At 36.1% G+C, this 17,251-nt stretch overlaps 1 protein-coding gene across 1 annotated transcript; it reads left to right on the top strand.

Moving 5' to 3' along the window:
- The first annotated feature begins 5,154 nt into the window (after positions 1-5,154).
- On the top strand, positions 5,155-16,779 carry LOC127557648 (vomeronasal type-2 receptor 26-like). Its single transcript, XM_051990959.1, has 5 exons — positions 5,155-5,171; positions 5,666-5,957; positions 10,825-11,052; positions 13,241-13,352; positions 15,747-16,779. Exons 1-5 carry the CDS (start codon positions 5,155-5,157, stop codon positions 16,721-16,723), a joined length of 1,626 nt encoding a protein of 541 aa, XP_051846919.1. The 3' UTR covers positions 16,724-16,779.
- The last annotated feature ends 472 nt before the right edge of the window (positions 16,780-17,251 follow it).

Here is a 17,251-nt window from a genome sequence, read left to right as displayed (position 1 = left end):
AAGATGACATGGCAGACAAAAAGCTCTTGTGATTCTCAGCCATAATAAGAGAGGCATAATTGAGTAATAAGGATTCTCCCATTCTACACCACCCTTATATGACTAACTATGTTGTACTGTGTCCATTCTTAGTTCAACAATTCAGATTAAATATTAATAAGTGGGGCGAGTTTGGATAAGAGACCATGTAGAATACTGAAGCACCCTGAGTCCAGGCTAAAGAATGATTCGAAGATGTAGATAAATATTTCAACAAGACATTGGTTATAAGAATGGATTGATGCTCTGCTCTTGAAAATGAAGACATTTTCAACTAGAATTCTCTCATCAAGTACTTCCACTGTTGGAATTTCCAGAACAACAGAAAAACATATGAAGTTTTCTCAAGATGGAAGTTAAAATTTCCATTCTCCTCAGAAGGTTCTCAACTAGATTACAGATAAGAAAGTTCACCTCTCTTTGGGAATGAAAAGAAATTCAATGATATTTCAAGAACAAAATACAGTTCCCACAGAAATGTAGCTAAAGTGAGTTGTCTCAGATTATATCTTCAAAATGTGTCAAAAATGGGAGTTACAACTAAGGTCAACCACGATTTAATGTCTTTCAATTGATCAACTGAATGACTTTAATAGGCAATGTGGAATGCTGGAGGAAGTTCTGAACTTGTAATCAAGACACAGATTTGAATTCTGTTCTGAAATAATTACTATGAGATCACGAGCAAGTTCATTCTTCCATGTTGCCTTAGTCGCTGCTTTTAAAATAAGAGTAATGTTAAACAAGTTAGATTACAAAATTGTTTAGAACAATATCAATATATAAAAGAAATACAATATAAACACAGCATTTCATTTCATCTTATCATGTTTTCTTCCCTTTCTTCTATTTTAGTATCATCTTTCTCTCTTTCTTTCTAAATTTTTATTCTCCTCTACACTACCAATCACATCACCATCATCATTATTTTATTCTTTTCCTCTATTCTTCTTCTTTTATTGCTTTTCTTTTTCTCTCTAATTCTTTAAATTTCTTTTTTCCCTCATCCTTCTATACATTTTTCTTTACTTTGCACAATGTACTCTCTTATCCATCATTTTTTCTCATCATACTAGTTATCCCATCTGGAATTGTAAAAGATATTTCTGACAACAAGGAGCAGAATATTCCTCACTGCAACTAGGATGCAACATTATTCCTTCGTCTGAATATTATGAGCACAGCTAAAAGTTTAGTAGAAGAGAATGTCCAATTTAGTGTGATGGGGAAAAGCATGAAATATCTCCTTGTGGCCTTGTTACCACAATAGCATCAGGCTGAAATAATTATCATAATTCCAAGAAAATAAGCATCTGTTTTATCTTACATCATTTTTTCTCAATAGACTGAAAATTTCTTAACAGAAGGGACTAACAATTCAGATTTTTGGCTTTGGATGCCTAGATCACTGAATATACAGGTTTGGATTAGAGAATAGATGCATGAATTCATTAGAATAAAGTCTTGTCCATTAAGGAAAATCATCTGCCATTGCAGTAGTAAGTTAATTATTTTTACCTTATTGAATGCTGTCATATGTTTAAATGACTCATTTTAATTATGTAACTGTACTTCAAGTATAAAGACTTATAGCATTTAAGAAAATGAAGCAATATTATGCTATCCTGTTTTAGGGACAGAATGAAGATATGACATACCTGGTTGAAAATTAGACATACATTAAGTTGAGGAGCTGAGTATTGACTGACTACATGAATAAAAGCAAGATTCTTCTGAAGCAAAAGTTGTTAGAAATCACCCTGCAATCTTTTTGTGAGATCTTTGTCAAGCAGTAATGGCAGGAAACATTTCTATGTGCTGATGGAAGAATGAGAGAAAAGATACTTGGGAAAAGACCTATGTCAAAGACATTATTAGAAAATAACCCCTGACTGCAGGGCTTCCTGATTTGAGGAGGTGGAAACAGGAGTTTAACATTGTCTAGATCTTGACAGTCACTACCATATGCTGACCTTGTTACCTCTCATACACTCTAGCCTGATGCACCAGATCAAAGTTATCCAGGTAACTACATACATTCTCACATGGTGTGATATTTCCCTGTCTCTGGAGAGATCAGTGGGGCTCCAACCCACCTGACACCACTTAGCAGAGAGGAGAACAGAGGAGCTGAGAAGGAGGACTGAGAAAAACAAGTTCTTCCCTCTGACACAGGGACACAGGTGCAGAGCCCCAAGCAACAAAGTCCCCAAGAGTCCCTGATAGACTAAGTTCCCTCTGTCTACTGGGAGAACACAAACACAGGATCCTATCCACATAAAATAACAAAGACATTTCAATGATTTTTTCCCCCAGGGAAAATACTCATAAATACATTCTGGCCTAAGTAACAATACCTCTGTTCCTGACATGTGCCAAAGTCATATTACATTCTATCTTACTTAAAGTTTGAGTTCTTTGAGAGACAGTTCACCTGCAGGAGGGTTTTTCCTTCCCAAACAGAAGTTGATATATCTGCTTTTGCCCTACTTCTTCCACTGCACATCACAAACATAACTAGAAGACAGCTTGGCCTTGGCTGGGGATTGGAGAGTTGTCTCCCTGATGTTTTTCCTGCTATTCTTCTTCATGATCTCACAACTGCTCTTATCGATGGGTAGGGAGAAAGGGACCCTCTGCTGCTTAGAAAGGACTTTCAGCCCCACATACTACAGAGATGGGGATCTTATAGTTGGAGGATTTTTTCCTTTAGTTCTCCATAAATTGAACAAATTTCCATTTTGGAAAATGTTTTTCATTCATCCTCAACACAACATTAAAGACTCTCAGTAAGTACTTATTCCATTATACTTTTAATTAATATTTTCAATTATCAGTGATTCATTTTTTTCTATATCACCTACAATTTCCTATTAGAAAAAAGTCATGTAATAATTAGACATAATCAAATAAGAAAATTCCCATAGTGGACAATTAAAAAGGAGTGTCTTATTTCGCACATCAGTCCAGCAGCTTTCGATAATAATGGACATATATTATCACAATCAGTGCTTTATAATTACTTATGGATCATTATATTTCTCAGAATTTTGAAGTTCTTTGGACATGTATTTTAACAATATTGCTGTTGAGGTATATATTAGAGCATATTTATATACATATATATAGTTTAATTGTTAGTCAATCTTCATTTTATATTAGCTCCTACAAATTTTTAGTTGTTGTATGAAATCATATTGCTTCATGCTCAACAGCATAATAGTGTTCAATACATCATATATAATTGTTAAGCTATTTCCTAATCAGTGGTCAACAATTTCATGTCCAGATATTTGTCACTACAAAAAAGAAATGCTACATGGATTTCATTTCATAAAGATCCTTTTCCCTCTATATTTAACACTTGGAAAGATTGCTTATCAACAGATATATACAATTCAGACAGTCTTTGGCGATAGATACAAATTACTTTCCAGAATGTCAAAGTTAATTAACAACTCCATCAACAGAACATTAGTGTGACTGTTACCCTGTAGTGTTCTTTGGATCCATTTTCTTGGAAGTCTCTGGAGGCTTTGGAAGCAGCCTTCTTTTCAATTCAGTAATCACCACAAGTGTAGCCAGGTGTTAAAGTTCAAATCCTTTATTGTCTCATTGCCTGGGAATTGAGCAGCTTACTTAGAGGCCTTCTGGAGTCTTGGTTTCAGTGGAGAAAATGAAGGAAGAGAGCCTGCCACCAGGAGCCTAACCGAAGGTGAAATGAATTTTTGTTTCTTTGGCTCCGAGAGCTTCTAATGCACTTAGCTTCTGTGGCTCTCAGTCCCTTCTTATATGCGCCACACTGAGTATAAACCAATCATTATATTTCTAGGAAACCATTATTTGTTGTAAGATTAAATCAATCATGTTGAACTTAGAGTACTATAAATCACCATGCCAAACTAGACAATCATGGTCTACTTAGTACCTTGTAAGAATCTGGCCCATAATATTACCTGACATCCTTTTACACATTTCTCTCTATATAATACTTGATCTTATCAATATGATGGATGTGAGGTCAAAATTCTAGTGATTTTTCTTCCATTACTCTAATTATTAACCATTTGGAACATTTTAAAATATGTCTAGAGATAATCTGTATTCATAATATTGATAAATGTATTTAAATTAACAATTCATCAAATGAAAAATGGCACTGCCTTTTGCCAACATGAAGCAATTCCTTATACATCTTAGAAATAAAAACGTTTATATTAGAAGTGTAATTAATCTTGAGTTTTTTTTTTTCCATTTAACTGTTTCCCTTCTAAACTTACCTGCATTGGATTTTAAAAAAAAATGAAGCTCTTTTTTTTTTCTTTTTTTTTTAATTTTTTATTTAATAATTACTTTATATTGACACTCGTTTCTGTTCCGATTTTTTTTCCCCTCCCTCCCTCCACCCCCTCCCCTAGATGGCAAGCAGTCCTTTATATGTTGGATATGTTGCAGTATATCCTAGATACAATATATGTTTGCAGAACCGAACGGTTCTCTTGTTGCTTAGGGAGAATTGGATTCAGAAGGTATAAATAACCCGGGAAGAAAAACAAAAATGCAGATAGTTTACATTCGTTTCCCAGTGTTCTTTCTTTGGGTGTAGCTGCTTTTGTCCGTCATTTATCAATTGAAACTCAGGTCTCTTTGTCAAAGAAATCCATTTCCATCAAAATATGTCCTCATACAACATCGTTGTCGAAGTGTATAATGATCTCCTGGTTCTGCTCATTTCACTTAGCATCAGTTCATGTAAGTCTCGCCAGTCCTCTCTGTATTCATCCTGCTGGTCATTTCTTACAGAACAATAATATTCCATAACATTCATATACCACAATTTACCCAGCCATTCTCCAATTGATGGGCATCCATTCATTTTCCAGTTTCTAGCCATTACAAACAGGGCTGCTACAAACAAAAAATGAAGCTCTTAAAAAATCTTTTTTAAAAAGTATTAATCAAAAATTTCTGTTACCTACTTTATCTATAACATTATTTTAGTCATGAATTCTTCTCCAATTCATAACACTGGGGAAAAAAGGTTTCCTTGTGCCTCTCTTTCTTTAAGATGTTATTTGTTTTTGTTTTTAAGTTATATAAGATTTGAAGATTATCATGAGATGTGTTTTCAGGTGAGGGACTTCATTTCTACCAAAGTGATGACCATTGTCCTCCACAATTTTTATTATCTTTATATTTGACTTAATTTACTCCATTTTTTTTAAATGTAAGAATCGATTTTCTAAAATGTTTGGTAATCCAAACAAATTGGTCATTTTTGGAAGTAAGCTGGCAACTGGTAAAGAGTTATTCTATGTTCTAAATGTGATAGTAAATTTGAATGAGAGTTGGAGAGAATCTCTAGTATAGTCGCTAATGTCTTCAAGCCACATACAGGTAAGATGGAAAAAAAAAACCCTTATACCTGGGTTATTGCTAGTAAAATGTCCAGAATATAATAATGTCATTACATGAGAGAATAAAAAGCTAACGGAGACCACACGTTGTGGACCTAAAATTGTACCTTCATGTATCTGAAGAAATTCTCTAAATTTTTCAGTTCTAATTCAGAGGAGAGTAGAGACAGAAATATTCCTTTCCCCTGACAATCTTCTTCCCAATGCAGGTGGCTGCTCAAACACTATTATCAAGTCCTGGCATTAATGTTTGCTGTAGAAGAGATCAACAGGAACCCCAATCTGTTACCCAACATTACTCTGGGATTCCACATCTACAATGCTTATCACAGTGATGAGAGGATCTTGGAGAGTTCCCTCATGTGGCTCTCAGGCCAGGGACAGACCATTCCAAATTACAGCTGTGAGAGGCAGAGAAAGTCGGTACTGGTCATTGGAGGAGCCACTTCTGATTTAACTGTTTCCATGGGAAGCCTACTAGAGCTTTATAAGTTCCTACAGGTAAGAATAATTTCTTTTTTTATTATTATTATAGCTTTTTTATTTACAAGATATGTGCATAGGTAATTTTTCAGCATTGACAATTGCCAAATCTTTTGTTCCAATTTTTCCCCTCTTTCCCCCCCCTCCCCTTCCTCCAGATGGCAGGCTGACCAATGCATGTTGAATATGTTAAAGTATAAGTTAAATACAATATATGTATACATGTCCAAACAGTTAATTTGATGTATAAAAAGAGTCGGACTTTGAAATAGTGTACAATTAGCCTGTGAAGGAAATCAAAAATGCAGATGGACAAAAATAGAGAAATCTATGTAGCGATTCATAGTCATCTCCCAGAGTTCTTTCCCTGGGTGTAGCTGGTTCAATTCATTACTGCTCTATTGGAACTGATTTGGTTCATCTCATTGTTGAAAAGGGAGAATAATTTCTTATAATTAAGTTCTGTAATGTTCTCTAGTTGTGTTCCTATGAGGGGGAAGAAGATTTTGTTTCAGTTCACCACAAGAGTCACCAGGGGTTAAAGTCCACATCCTTTATTATCTCCTTCCTGGGGCTGGGCAGCTTTCTGGAGAGCCTTTCAGTCTGGCCTTAGTCTTAGTGGAGGAAGTGCAGGAGGCCAGGCCAGCCACCAGAAAGATTGAAGATCAAATGAATGTCTGTCCTTGGTTCCAAGAGCTTAACTCCTGCCTGTCTTCTCTGCCCTCTGAATCTCTTCAAATCCAAAGGTTTGTGCTTCAGCATCCAGCTACCACAAAGGTGGATGATGGAATGCATCTGTCTCAGCCTTTGAGAGGTTCTAGTGCACCTGTCTTTGTTTTGGTTTCCTGAAGGTCTCTGGGAGCAGCCTTTGTATCAGTTCAGTAATCACCACAAGTGCAGCCAGGTATTAAAGTCCAAATCCTTTATTGTCTCTTTCAAAGTCCAATCTCCTTCACTTGGGGCTCGGCTAGTTTTCTGGAGGTCTACCTCTCTCCTTGGTTCCAAGAGTTTGAGCTCCCACCTGTCTTCTCTGCCTTCTGAATCTCTCAGAATCCAAAGGTTTGTGCTTCAGCCTCCAGCTACCACAAAGGTGGACGATGGAATGAATCTGTCTTAGTCTCAGAGAACTTCTAATGCACTTGTCTCTTTTGGCCCTGAGAGCTTCTAGCTTATATGCTCCACAATGAATATAAGCCAATCATGCTATCACTAGGAAACCATTATTTGTTGTGGGGTTAAATCAATGCTAAACTATATTTAGCTTTTGTCTCCTCAATTCCACTTAGTACCTCATTTCAAGTTCTGGCCCATAACAAAGTTCAATTTAGCCTATCCTGATTGGAGGACAGAGGCAAGTTTTTGAGGGTTGACCACTATATATTCAGCTCCCAAAGAGATTTGAAGAATTCTAGTGGCAAATTTATCTTTCAAGTGACTCTCAATGAAGAAATAGAAAACAAAGAGTTTAAGGAAATCAGACTTGTTCCCTTAATCATGTCTTATAGCAAGCAGCATATTTTCCCCTATCAAAAAGTTGAAATTAGGCAATTGAATGCTGTTAATATTTATTAGATATACAATATTTCCAAGTCCCTGGATTCAATGCTAGGAAAAGAAGTAAAAAGACAAAAACCACATATCTATTGGACCCAGTACAGTTATTATGAAGGAGATGACCCCTGGGTGAAGGCCTAAAGGATAAGAAGTATTGTACCATAAATAAAGAAAGCAGTTAATTCTACATAGAGGGAGGATGAAGAGAATAGTTTCCGAGGTGGAATGGTGGAGCAGTAAAATATTTTCTTACATGAACTCGTTAAATTGAAAAAGGCTCCTGTTTGGTTCCTATTTAGATCAGCTATGGTCTCTTTGATCCACTCCTAAGTGACCCACTTCAGTTTCCTTCTGTTTATCAGATGGCCCATAGTGACACCTCTCTTGTACATGGCATGATAAGACTGATGTTGCATTTCAAATGGAACTGGGTGGGTCTTGTTGCCTCGGATGATTCAAGAAGCGAAAAATTCTTGGGAGATCTTCAAGAAGAAATGGCCAGAAATAATGTCTGTGTGGCCTTTATAGAAAAGATCATCACTGGTCTGTCATTGGATATTGGTTTTTATGACTATTTTATAATAAACATATTAAAGTCAACCGCCAAGGTGATTGTAATTTATGGAAATACAAATTCACTCTTGAGCTGGAGGTTTACCAAGATTCCTCCTGTCTTTGTAACAAGAATATGGATCACCAGCAGTCAGTGGGATATTGCCAAAAAACCCGGTTACATCTATTTCAATAATTTCCATGGAGCTCTGGTATTTTCAGATCAGACAAGTAAGATTCCTGGGTTCAAATATTTTCTGAAAACCATTCACCCAAGCAAATATCCAGAGGATATCTTTCTTAAAAAATTCTGGGAAACAGCATTTGGGTGTACATATGAAGAGGGAGAGGGAGAGGGAGGAGCCTGTTCACCAAATGCTTCTTTGGACACACTAAGTTTGAGCTATTTAGACATCAGTATGTCTGAGCAGAGTTATACTGTCTACACTGCTGTGTATGCTGTGGCCTGGGCCCTTTATAAAATGTTCTTGGTGAGAGCAGAAAAGGAATCAAATATATTTGGAGACAAGGGTGGTCTTCATCCATGGAAGGTAAAGTTGCCCCCCCATCTAAGCACTAATGCTTAAATCTCTTATTGTGGGAATGTCATATACAGAAAAGATATAAGGGATTAGGAAATCAGCTTCCCACTTTTTCAGTGAGTGTCCTCTGCACAACAAACTGAGAATGTCACCTCATTTCTAGTCATTTCAGATCCTGTGGCAGAATGCAAGAGTGAGAATCTAGATTAAATGGTACTTGAGGGTCCTTGATGAGGAGGGTGTCAGAGAAGAGCAGGAGCATCAACACTACAAAGTCTTGCCTCCACCATGGGCTAAGTGAGAACCAGGCATCTCTCCTTACCCTGGCAGTTTTAGTGCACTCCAATACAACAGAGTACAATGGACAGAGCTTTTGTTCTAAAGCCAGAGAACCTGGATTCAAATCCTGACTCTAGAACATATTTTATGATTTTCCTAAGTTTAATCTGTAAATTAAAAAAAATGATTTAAATAGCCACAGAGGTCCTTCCAACTTTAGATCTAATTTCTTTCCTTTTTTGCAAGACAATGAGAGTTAAAGTGACTTACCCAGGGTCCCACAGTCCCACAGAAGCCAGATTTAAATCCAAGTCCTCCAGACTCCAAGGGAGTGCTCTAACTACTTTGCTATCTGGTTAATTCTTTTTATGTAAATCTTAACATGGGATTTTGAATCTCAATATAAGAATTTATAAATCATCATTCCTCTAAGATTAGCTTCTTAAAAATAGGAATTTCTCTTATCTTTGTCTTCAGTCTCCAATACAAGCAGGATACTTACACGATTTGGGAGGCACTTGATAGGCACTTATTGAATAAAAAAGCATTTTAACTATTAGATTCTTGTTTCTCCAACTCATCATTTACAGAGCTGCCAATTAATCAAGAAATATGAATTAAAAATGGTTCCAAATGAAAAAATGACACACAATAGGATATAAACTCAAGGATTTTTTAAAAATTTCTCTAAAAGATCTGACAAGGGAACAAGGCAACATAAATATATGTGTATAAATACATCTTATATATAGTTGTATAAAATTATATGTATATGTACGTATATTTATTAAGAATATGTAAATAATAAAGATAAAATATAGAGAGATATCATAAGAACATAGCGCTTCTATAGGTATATAAAATGAATTTAAATATATAACACAATAATATAAATCCCAATAAGTACAAGGTTTTGGGGAAAGGAAGACCAACAACATTATAACAAAAAATATCTAAATATGTCCCTCTCTTAGTCTAATATGATGACACACTCTTGGTCAGAAATTATAATCAGTTCACTATAACCTCTAAGAGAAAATGAAAAAAAAAATGCTCAGCTTGGAATTAAAAATCCTGCATTGTCTGATTCCATTATACAAACTCATTTCACTCTTTGACTCAACATATTATGTTTCAGCAAAAAACCTATGCACTATGCACTATGAGTTAGAATCTTTTGCCCAGTCACTTAAATCTAAGACATACTGCAACCTCACTCTGACTCTATCTTCCTTAAGGGCTCAAATTCTTGCTGCCACTTAAGTATTCTGTTTAAATTCCCTCCTCAATAAGATAATATTAGTTAAAAACAATACTCAGCAAAGTGTATTGCATATAATAGATGATATATAAATATATATGCTTTCCCTTCCAATTTGATATTTCCTTTTCTTTGAATCACACAGTAGTTATTCTTCAAGTTCAATGAAACATCATCCAAAGGAATGCAGTTTCCTTGAAAGCACGTGCTTATTATTTTCATATTATACCTTAAGGACCCAGTATGGGGACTTGAAAATAGTGGGCACTTAATAAATGGTTACAAAGCCCTGATAGATTGTTTTAGAAGCATTCTCATTAACTATACTGGTAAGCTCTGTTGCATCCCACCTACAATAAAACACTATTGCAAGCTTTCTTTTTCTTTCTTCTTTCCAACTTCACCCTCATTGAACAGAGAAAAGACATTTCTGGACTTTTCCACTGAGTTAAAAACTTTTACTTCAATCTTGAGATTTGGATTAAGCTCTAACCAGGTGAGAACTTTTTGGATCCTGGTTCTGTTATCCAGTTTATTAGCAATCCATCCCAATTCCATGACACTTGAAAAATCTCAGGATTCAATGACCCTTGCTTATTAGGAAATATTGAGGGAAACATTAGAAAGTGCAGATTCTATCAAATATCCCTGAGTGACTTTTATTAGTGAATTTCCAACTACTTTTCTTCATTTTCAGCTCCATTCCTTTCTGAAGAACATCCACTTCAACAATAGTGCTGGAAAGCAGGTGGTCTTGGATGAAAAGAGGAAGTCTATGGCAAACTATGATATTCTCAACTATGTGACCTTTAGCAATGATACCGAAGTCCTGGTGAAAGTGGGAGAGTTTATTCCTCAGGCTACAGATGGTAAAGAATTCACCATCCAAGAGAAGGCAGTAGTATGGGCCACAGGGCAGACAACGGTAAAGAATAATTAAAATATTAGCTTTGTGAAAGACATAAATATAAAAACATAGACCATCAAAATATTCACTAGCCTTTTCAAAAGAGGCAAATGCTACAAAAATGATTTGGAAGAAACAGCTTACAAATTAAGTTTTCATACACAATGCAGTCCAAAAAGGGCAAAGAAAAAATTCAGAACATGGGTTTCTTTGGATGAAAAGCCCAAGAAATAGAGAGATTTCCCAACCGCATAGGTGAGACAGCAGGAGAAGCATCTGGTCCATAGATTCCAAAGGAGAAAAAGTGGGAACATTCAAAACCTTCCTACAAGATCTCATGATTTTTGATCATTTGCTGCTAAACCCAATAAAGTTGCTATGAAAGATACAGTGGCCTGATTGACTTCTGGGCTCTAAGTACACTGGAACTCTAGTATAATATCCTAGATTTTCTCATGTCTAGCTCAAGAATCAATGATTGGAGAAATGTTTTCCAATTTTTGTCATACATTTTATACATGATATCATACAGACATACACTTGTCAAACATTTATAAATGAATTTCTCTGTGGGGGATCCCTTACCTTATCTGGACAATGACATAATTAAAGCTCAAAATATACAGTCAGCAACAGAAATTTGACAAATCTAAATTTTAACTAAATGTGAAACAAACCACAATACCTGATCTGGTCATCATAAACATATTAGTCATTTATAGGCTTTATAAAGATGAAGGTATACTATTCAAGGAATCTAAATTGTGCTCAAAATTGAATAGTCAGTAGGATTCCTGAAGAAGAGATTGATCTTGTTTGTTGTACAACAATCTCTTTCTCTCTCATACAAATAATACATGTAATAAACAATAATCTTGGACTCATTCAAAAGAACATAAGGACTTGGTAAATATTTGGGGAGATACAAAGATAACATCAATATCTTTCACAAATGGCTCCTTCTGGTTGGCATTTGACTAAAACTTAGGAGTTCAAATATAATTGTGCTGAACTCATGATTACTTCAATCTGTAGTTAGGGGCCCTGTCCAACTTTACTTTCCCTTGCAGGCTTCTTTATTCAAAGAAGTAAATTTTAGTTTTTAGAGAGATGTAGGTAATCAAATAGAATGTGTATTTATATTGTTTGTTAATATATAGGACAGTATGGAACGTTGAAGAAATAGCTGACTTTTTCTCAGGGCTTCCTTCAACATAGGACTTCTGCTCCAAAATGTGTGTAGAGTTGTTGATTCTCCTGGCTTCTTCCTTCTCTGCAAAAGCTCAGTCTTTCTTTTGTTCCTGAAAGTTATTGAAATACTAAGATTATTCCAATCTCTCCACTTCCAGACCCTCAGAATCTTTACTTCAGAAAAAAAAAATAACTGATTTTTATATAAATTATTTTGTTCATTAGCAGGTCTCTCAAACAATGGTAATCTGAACATTCCTTGGTATTGTAATCTTTACAATAAACATGTAAACTGAGTTTCCAATCCAACCTCACCACTGTCAGGTTTCCCAGACTGGCTGGCATTAGAATGCAGCATTTCAAAACAGTGCCATTTTTAAAGATTTTTAAATAGCTCAGTGGAATTCCATTTCTTCTACCAATCTTCTCAATGGCAATGCTTCCTACGGAACACTTCATTTCATTCTCTAGGATATCTCCCTCTTGATACTAACCACATTGCTCTGATTATTGGTGATGTGAAGGCCTTCCTTGGATAGTTACATTTTGTATTCTTCCTAACTCTTCAGATTATGTCATGCTTCTAATAAATGACTAATATTTTGTCTTTTATCGTCTTTATTATATTTGCATGAAATTTTTGCTGATATCCCTAATTTTCTGAAAGAAATCTCTTATTTTCATATTCTGCTGCTTTATTTCTTTGTATTGCTTAAGAAAAATGTCAGTTATTTGTTCTCATCCTAATAACATCCTCTCTGCTGCAAGTGAGAAGAAATAGAACTTCTTGGATGTTTAGTAATCTGGATTCCTTTTGCAAGGAAACTAATTCAATCTTTGGCAAAGTGACTATTTTACTGATATAAAATAGCTTTGGTAGACTTTTCAAACAGTCAAATAGTGTATATATTGCTATAAGCAAACTAAGCTTAGGTAACAAATTGTGCTAAGTGCTAAATAATGAACAATACTGCTTCAAAAAGCTTTAGGATATTTCTCTGTGTAACCTCCTCAGTCGAGATGCAGTAGTTGTGGTCCTGGATTCCAGAGGAAATACAAAGAGGGAAAGGCTGTCTGCTGTTATGACTGTGTCCCCTGCCCAGACAGGCACATTTCCGACCAGACAGGTGAGTTTGGGAAAATACTTGCCCTCCTTCACTAAACACAGATGAAGGATGACCAAACAAAGCTGAATGAGTCTTCCAGGTGACAACCAGGTAATGGAAACTTGTAGTCCAGAGACCAAGAAAAGGCTAGATAAAAGATAGAAAAATCAAAGAGACTGAAACACCAAAATGATGGACACCAGAAGGGTTTGTGGGTTTGAAGTGAGCAAAAGCAGGAATTTCTTGCCTAGGATCTCTGTAATTCAATTGTTCAGGGTTAGATTGATAGAAATACATATTTACAAAGATTTTTCCATTTATGTAAGACATTTGAGTTTTCATCAGGACAGCAATTGCAAAATGCAAATACTGATTTACTAGCTGTAAAGAAAGCTAAAATGACCACTCAAGGCAGCACAGCTAATGAAGAGATGTAGAACAACAGCCAGGGTATTGAAATGCAATCCATTGCAATTTGCAATTCACCTCAGCTGTCTTGCCTGACTTTTACTCATTTGATGTGCAATGGCTGCCCAGAGGGCTCCAATTTACCTAACCCCAAATCAACTGTTACTCAGAAAATTTCTTGGATTCTGAAAATAACCTCTTTAAGCCCTAATTTTCATTTATTCAATACAAACCTATGATTTTGGGGGAAATGCAAATATATTTTGAAGATAGTTTAAGCTGAAAAAACATTGCCATTTAGCCAAAATGAAAACAAGGAAAATAATGTATGGTGTGCAAATGATTTAATCCAAAGAATACCTACAAACATAAGACCTCTAGGAAGAAAGTTTTTTTCAGTCAATATTGATCATTAAGAAAAAGTGGGAACATGGTCTTTCCTCAGCAGGTCAGTGAAAGTGATAGCTTATGTGGACTTATTCTACCTCTCTCCAATAGATATCAGACATTTTCCTTCTTTCCTGATATAGAAGGAGTAGAGCAGGGAAATGCCTAAGAAATAGGAGGAAGAAATTTTTCATCCTAGAACTGAAATATACCTCTCTCTCTTCCATTGTTCTTTTCATAAAAACATCTCGTTAGAAACTGTCTTCTTTGTGAAGGGAAGTATAGCTGCATATTTATAAGTTCATGGGCTCTGACAATCATTATATTACAGAACTGGAAGGCCCTCAGCAGTCATAAAGTCCACCATGTCAGATAGTTAAAAAGAAATATCCACCATCTTCAGGAAAATGCCCAAGGAGGGGATCCCAGAGCATTTCTACATCACTCCCATTACAAAAATTTACCCTGTTATGGAACCTAATTTGCCTCTTCTCCAATCCCAGAGTGCTTTAGAGTTTGTTCTCTAGCATCAAACAAAGCAAGTCCATTCCCTCCTCTAGCTATAAGTACTTTCTTTGAATAAAGACATCCCATCAGCTGTCAGCTTCATTCAGAAGCTTCTCTTCTCCAGGCAAATCATCCTCAGCACCTTCCATTCATATTCTTAGAGCAATCAGAGTTGATGTCCATCAAAACAACTTGAGGATCATGTGGGTAAAGTCTAGAAGAAAATAACTATATACAGGCATGTTATTGATATCCAAAGGATCAACAGGAAAGAGAAACACATCAAGATCTTAAAAAATTGTATGGAAGTTATCTTCACACACATTCCAGAAAGAATAATGTTTTCAGTACAATGTAGTCATTTTCCTCTGAGAAAAAAAAAAAAAACTATAAAGAACAGAGAGCTCTAAGCTGAAGAGAAGAACCATGAAAAAGATTATGGTCCAATTCCAGGAAATGAACTCAGCAATAATTTGGTTTCTTTGCTTTTTGACAAATAGCTGTCAAATTTATTGTTATTGTTGTTATTACTAAGAATAATGTGTCATTTCACAAGAACTCTGGCATATTATTCATATAAGAGCTATAATTTATATAGTGGCTATTTGTTAAATGGTACAGAAGACCTGTACAGGGGATGGAGTCAGGAAGATTCTAATCTAGCCTCAGAAATTTACTACCCAGATTATTCTGGGAAACACACTTAACCCTGTTCACCTCAGCTTCCTCATCAGAAAAATGGACTAGAGGAGAAAAGAACCAATAGCAATTTCTTTGCCAAGAAAACTTCAAATGAGGTTATGAAGAGTCAGACAAATCAAAATTTCTGAAATTGATATGGTACTTAATATTTGCCAAGATCTTTCCATATATTAAATTATGTGATCTTCATAACACTCTGTGAGATTGGCACAATTATTACCCCATTTTCCAGGTAGTGAAATTTAAGTAGAAAGTAGAAAATTGACTAAGCCAGCAACATAAAGTCACAGAACTATCTGAAGCAGAAATCAAATATAGATCTTCCAAGTCCTCTGTCCATAACAACCAGATTCTGGAACCAAATTGAACAATTTGAATTATTTTTAAAACTATTTCTGGTCCTCTAATAAGAAAGTTTGTCTGAGGCTAAAATATTAAGACTTTGTTTTTTGTTTTTTGTGTTTTTTGTTTTTTTCTCTTCAGACACAGATCAATGTGTGAAATGCCCTGAAGATCAATATCCCAATCAGGAGAGGAATCAGTGCCTTCCCAAAGTGATGACCTTTCTGGCCTTTGAAGATCCCATTGGAAAGGCTTTAGCTTCTATAGCTGCTTGCTTGTCTTTCCTCACAGCTCTGGTTCTCTGGATCTTCGTGAGCCACAAAAACACCCCCATAGTCAGAGCCAATAACCGGGATCTCAGCTACATCCTTCTCATCTCCCTTTTCTTCTGCTTCCTCTGCTCTCTGCTCTTCATTGGCCGCCCAACTGCAATGAATTGCCTCCTTCGACAAGCAACATTTGCAATCATGTTCACGGTGGCCGTCTCCTCGATTTTGGCCAAAACGATCACTATGGTTCTGGCCTTCAGAGCCACCAGACCAGGCAGCAGAACCAGGAAATGGATGGGATCCCGAGCACCCATTTCTGTTGTCCTCTTTTCCACCTTATTTCAGGTTCTGCTCTGTGCAATCTGGCTGCTTCTCTCTCCCCCATTCCCAGAGGCAGATGCACACTCTGACCGTGAGCACATCATCCTGGGGTGCAATGAGGGCTCTCTCATTGCCTTCTACTTTGTCCTGAGCTACATGGGAGTCTTGGCCCTAGGGAGCTTCACAGTGGCTTTTCTAGCCAGAAATCTCCCTGACACTTTCAATGAAGCCAAGTTTATCACTTTCAGCATGCTGGTGTTCTGCAGTGTCTGGGTCTCCTTTCTCCCCACATACCAGAGTACCAAGGGGAAGATGATGGCAGCCGTGGAGATCTTCTGCATCTTAAGCTCCAGCACTGGATTACTAGGCTGTATCTTCATCCCCAAATGCTATGTGATCCTTCTGCAGCCCCATAGGAACACCAAGAAAAGTTTAAAAGATAATTCTGGTTCCTGAGTCAAGGATCATCCTGAAATGTTCTGTGTGTCTTTCACTGATAGGATGATATTGAAAACAATTAACACAAATTAATTTTGCTCCAAAATTCCCAATGCAATTCTTATGATATCTACATATCATATATAAATGTGTCTTGCCTATTCCAAGACCAGGTGGGGCAACACTTTCAAGCAACTTCATGGGTCCTATACTGCTCTCTTTCATACTAATCTCTCATTTTTCCCTATTCAATCCATTTTTGAGTTAACAAATTCTTCCATGATATCAGCATTAACAGCAGCTTCCTTTCCATTTCTTCAAACATAGCAAGTAAATTTCCAATCTTAGTTCCTGAGAAATGCCACTTTTTGTTTTTCCTTCTATTTTCCCCACAATCTCTAACCTATGTGAAAGGAAGGTTAAAGAATTCTTTTTAATATACTTTGTATCACATAATTTATTTGTCTCATACCAATAATTGATGTATATTTTTTGTACTCAGTGGTAGCCACAGTTCAAAGAAATAGTCAGACATAGAGATACAAA

Source organism: Antechinus flavipes, chromosome 3 (genome assembly GCF_016432865.1).
Source record: "Antechinus flavipes isolate AdamAnt ecotype Samford, QLD, Australia chromosome 3, AdamAnt_v2, whole genome shotgun sequence".
Classification (NCBI taxonomy): domain Eukaryota; kingdom Metazoa; phylum Chordata; class Mammalia; order Dasyuromorphia; family Dasyuridae; genus Antechinus; species Antechinus flavipes.
This window is presented reverse-complemented; position numbering and strand designations above follow the sequence as displayed.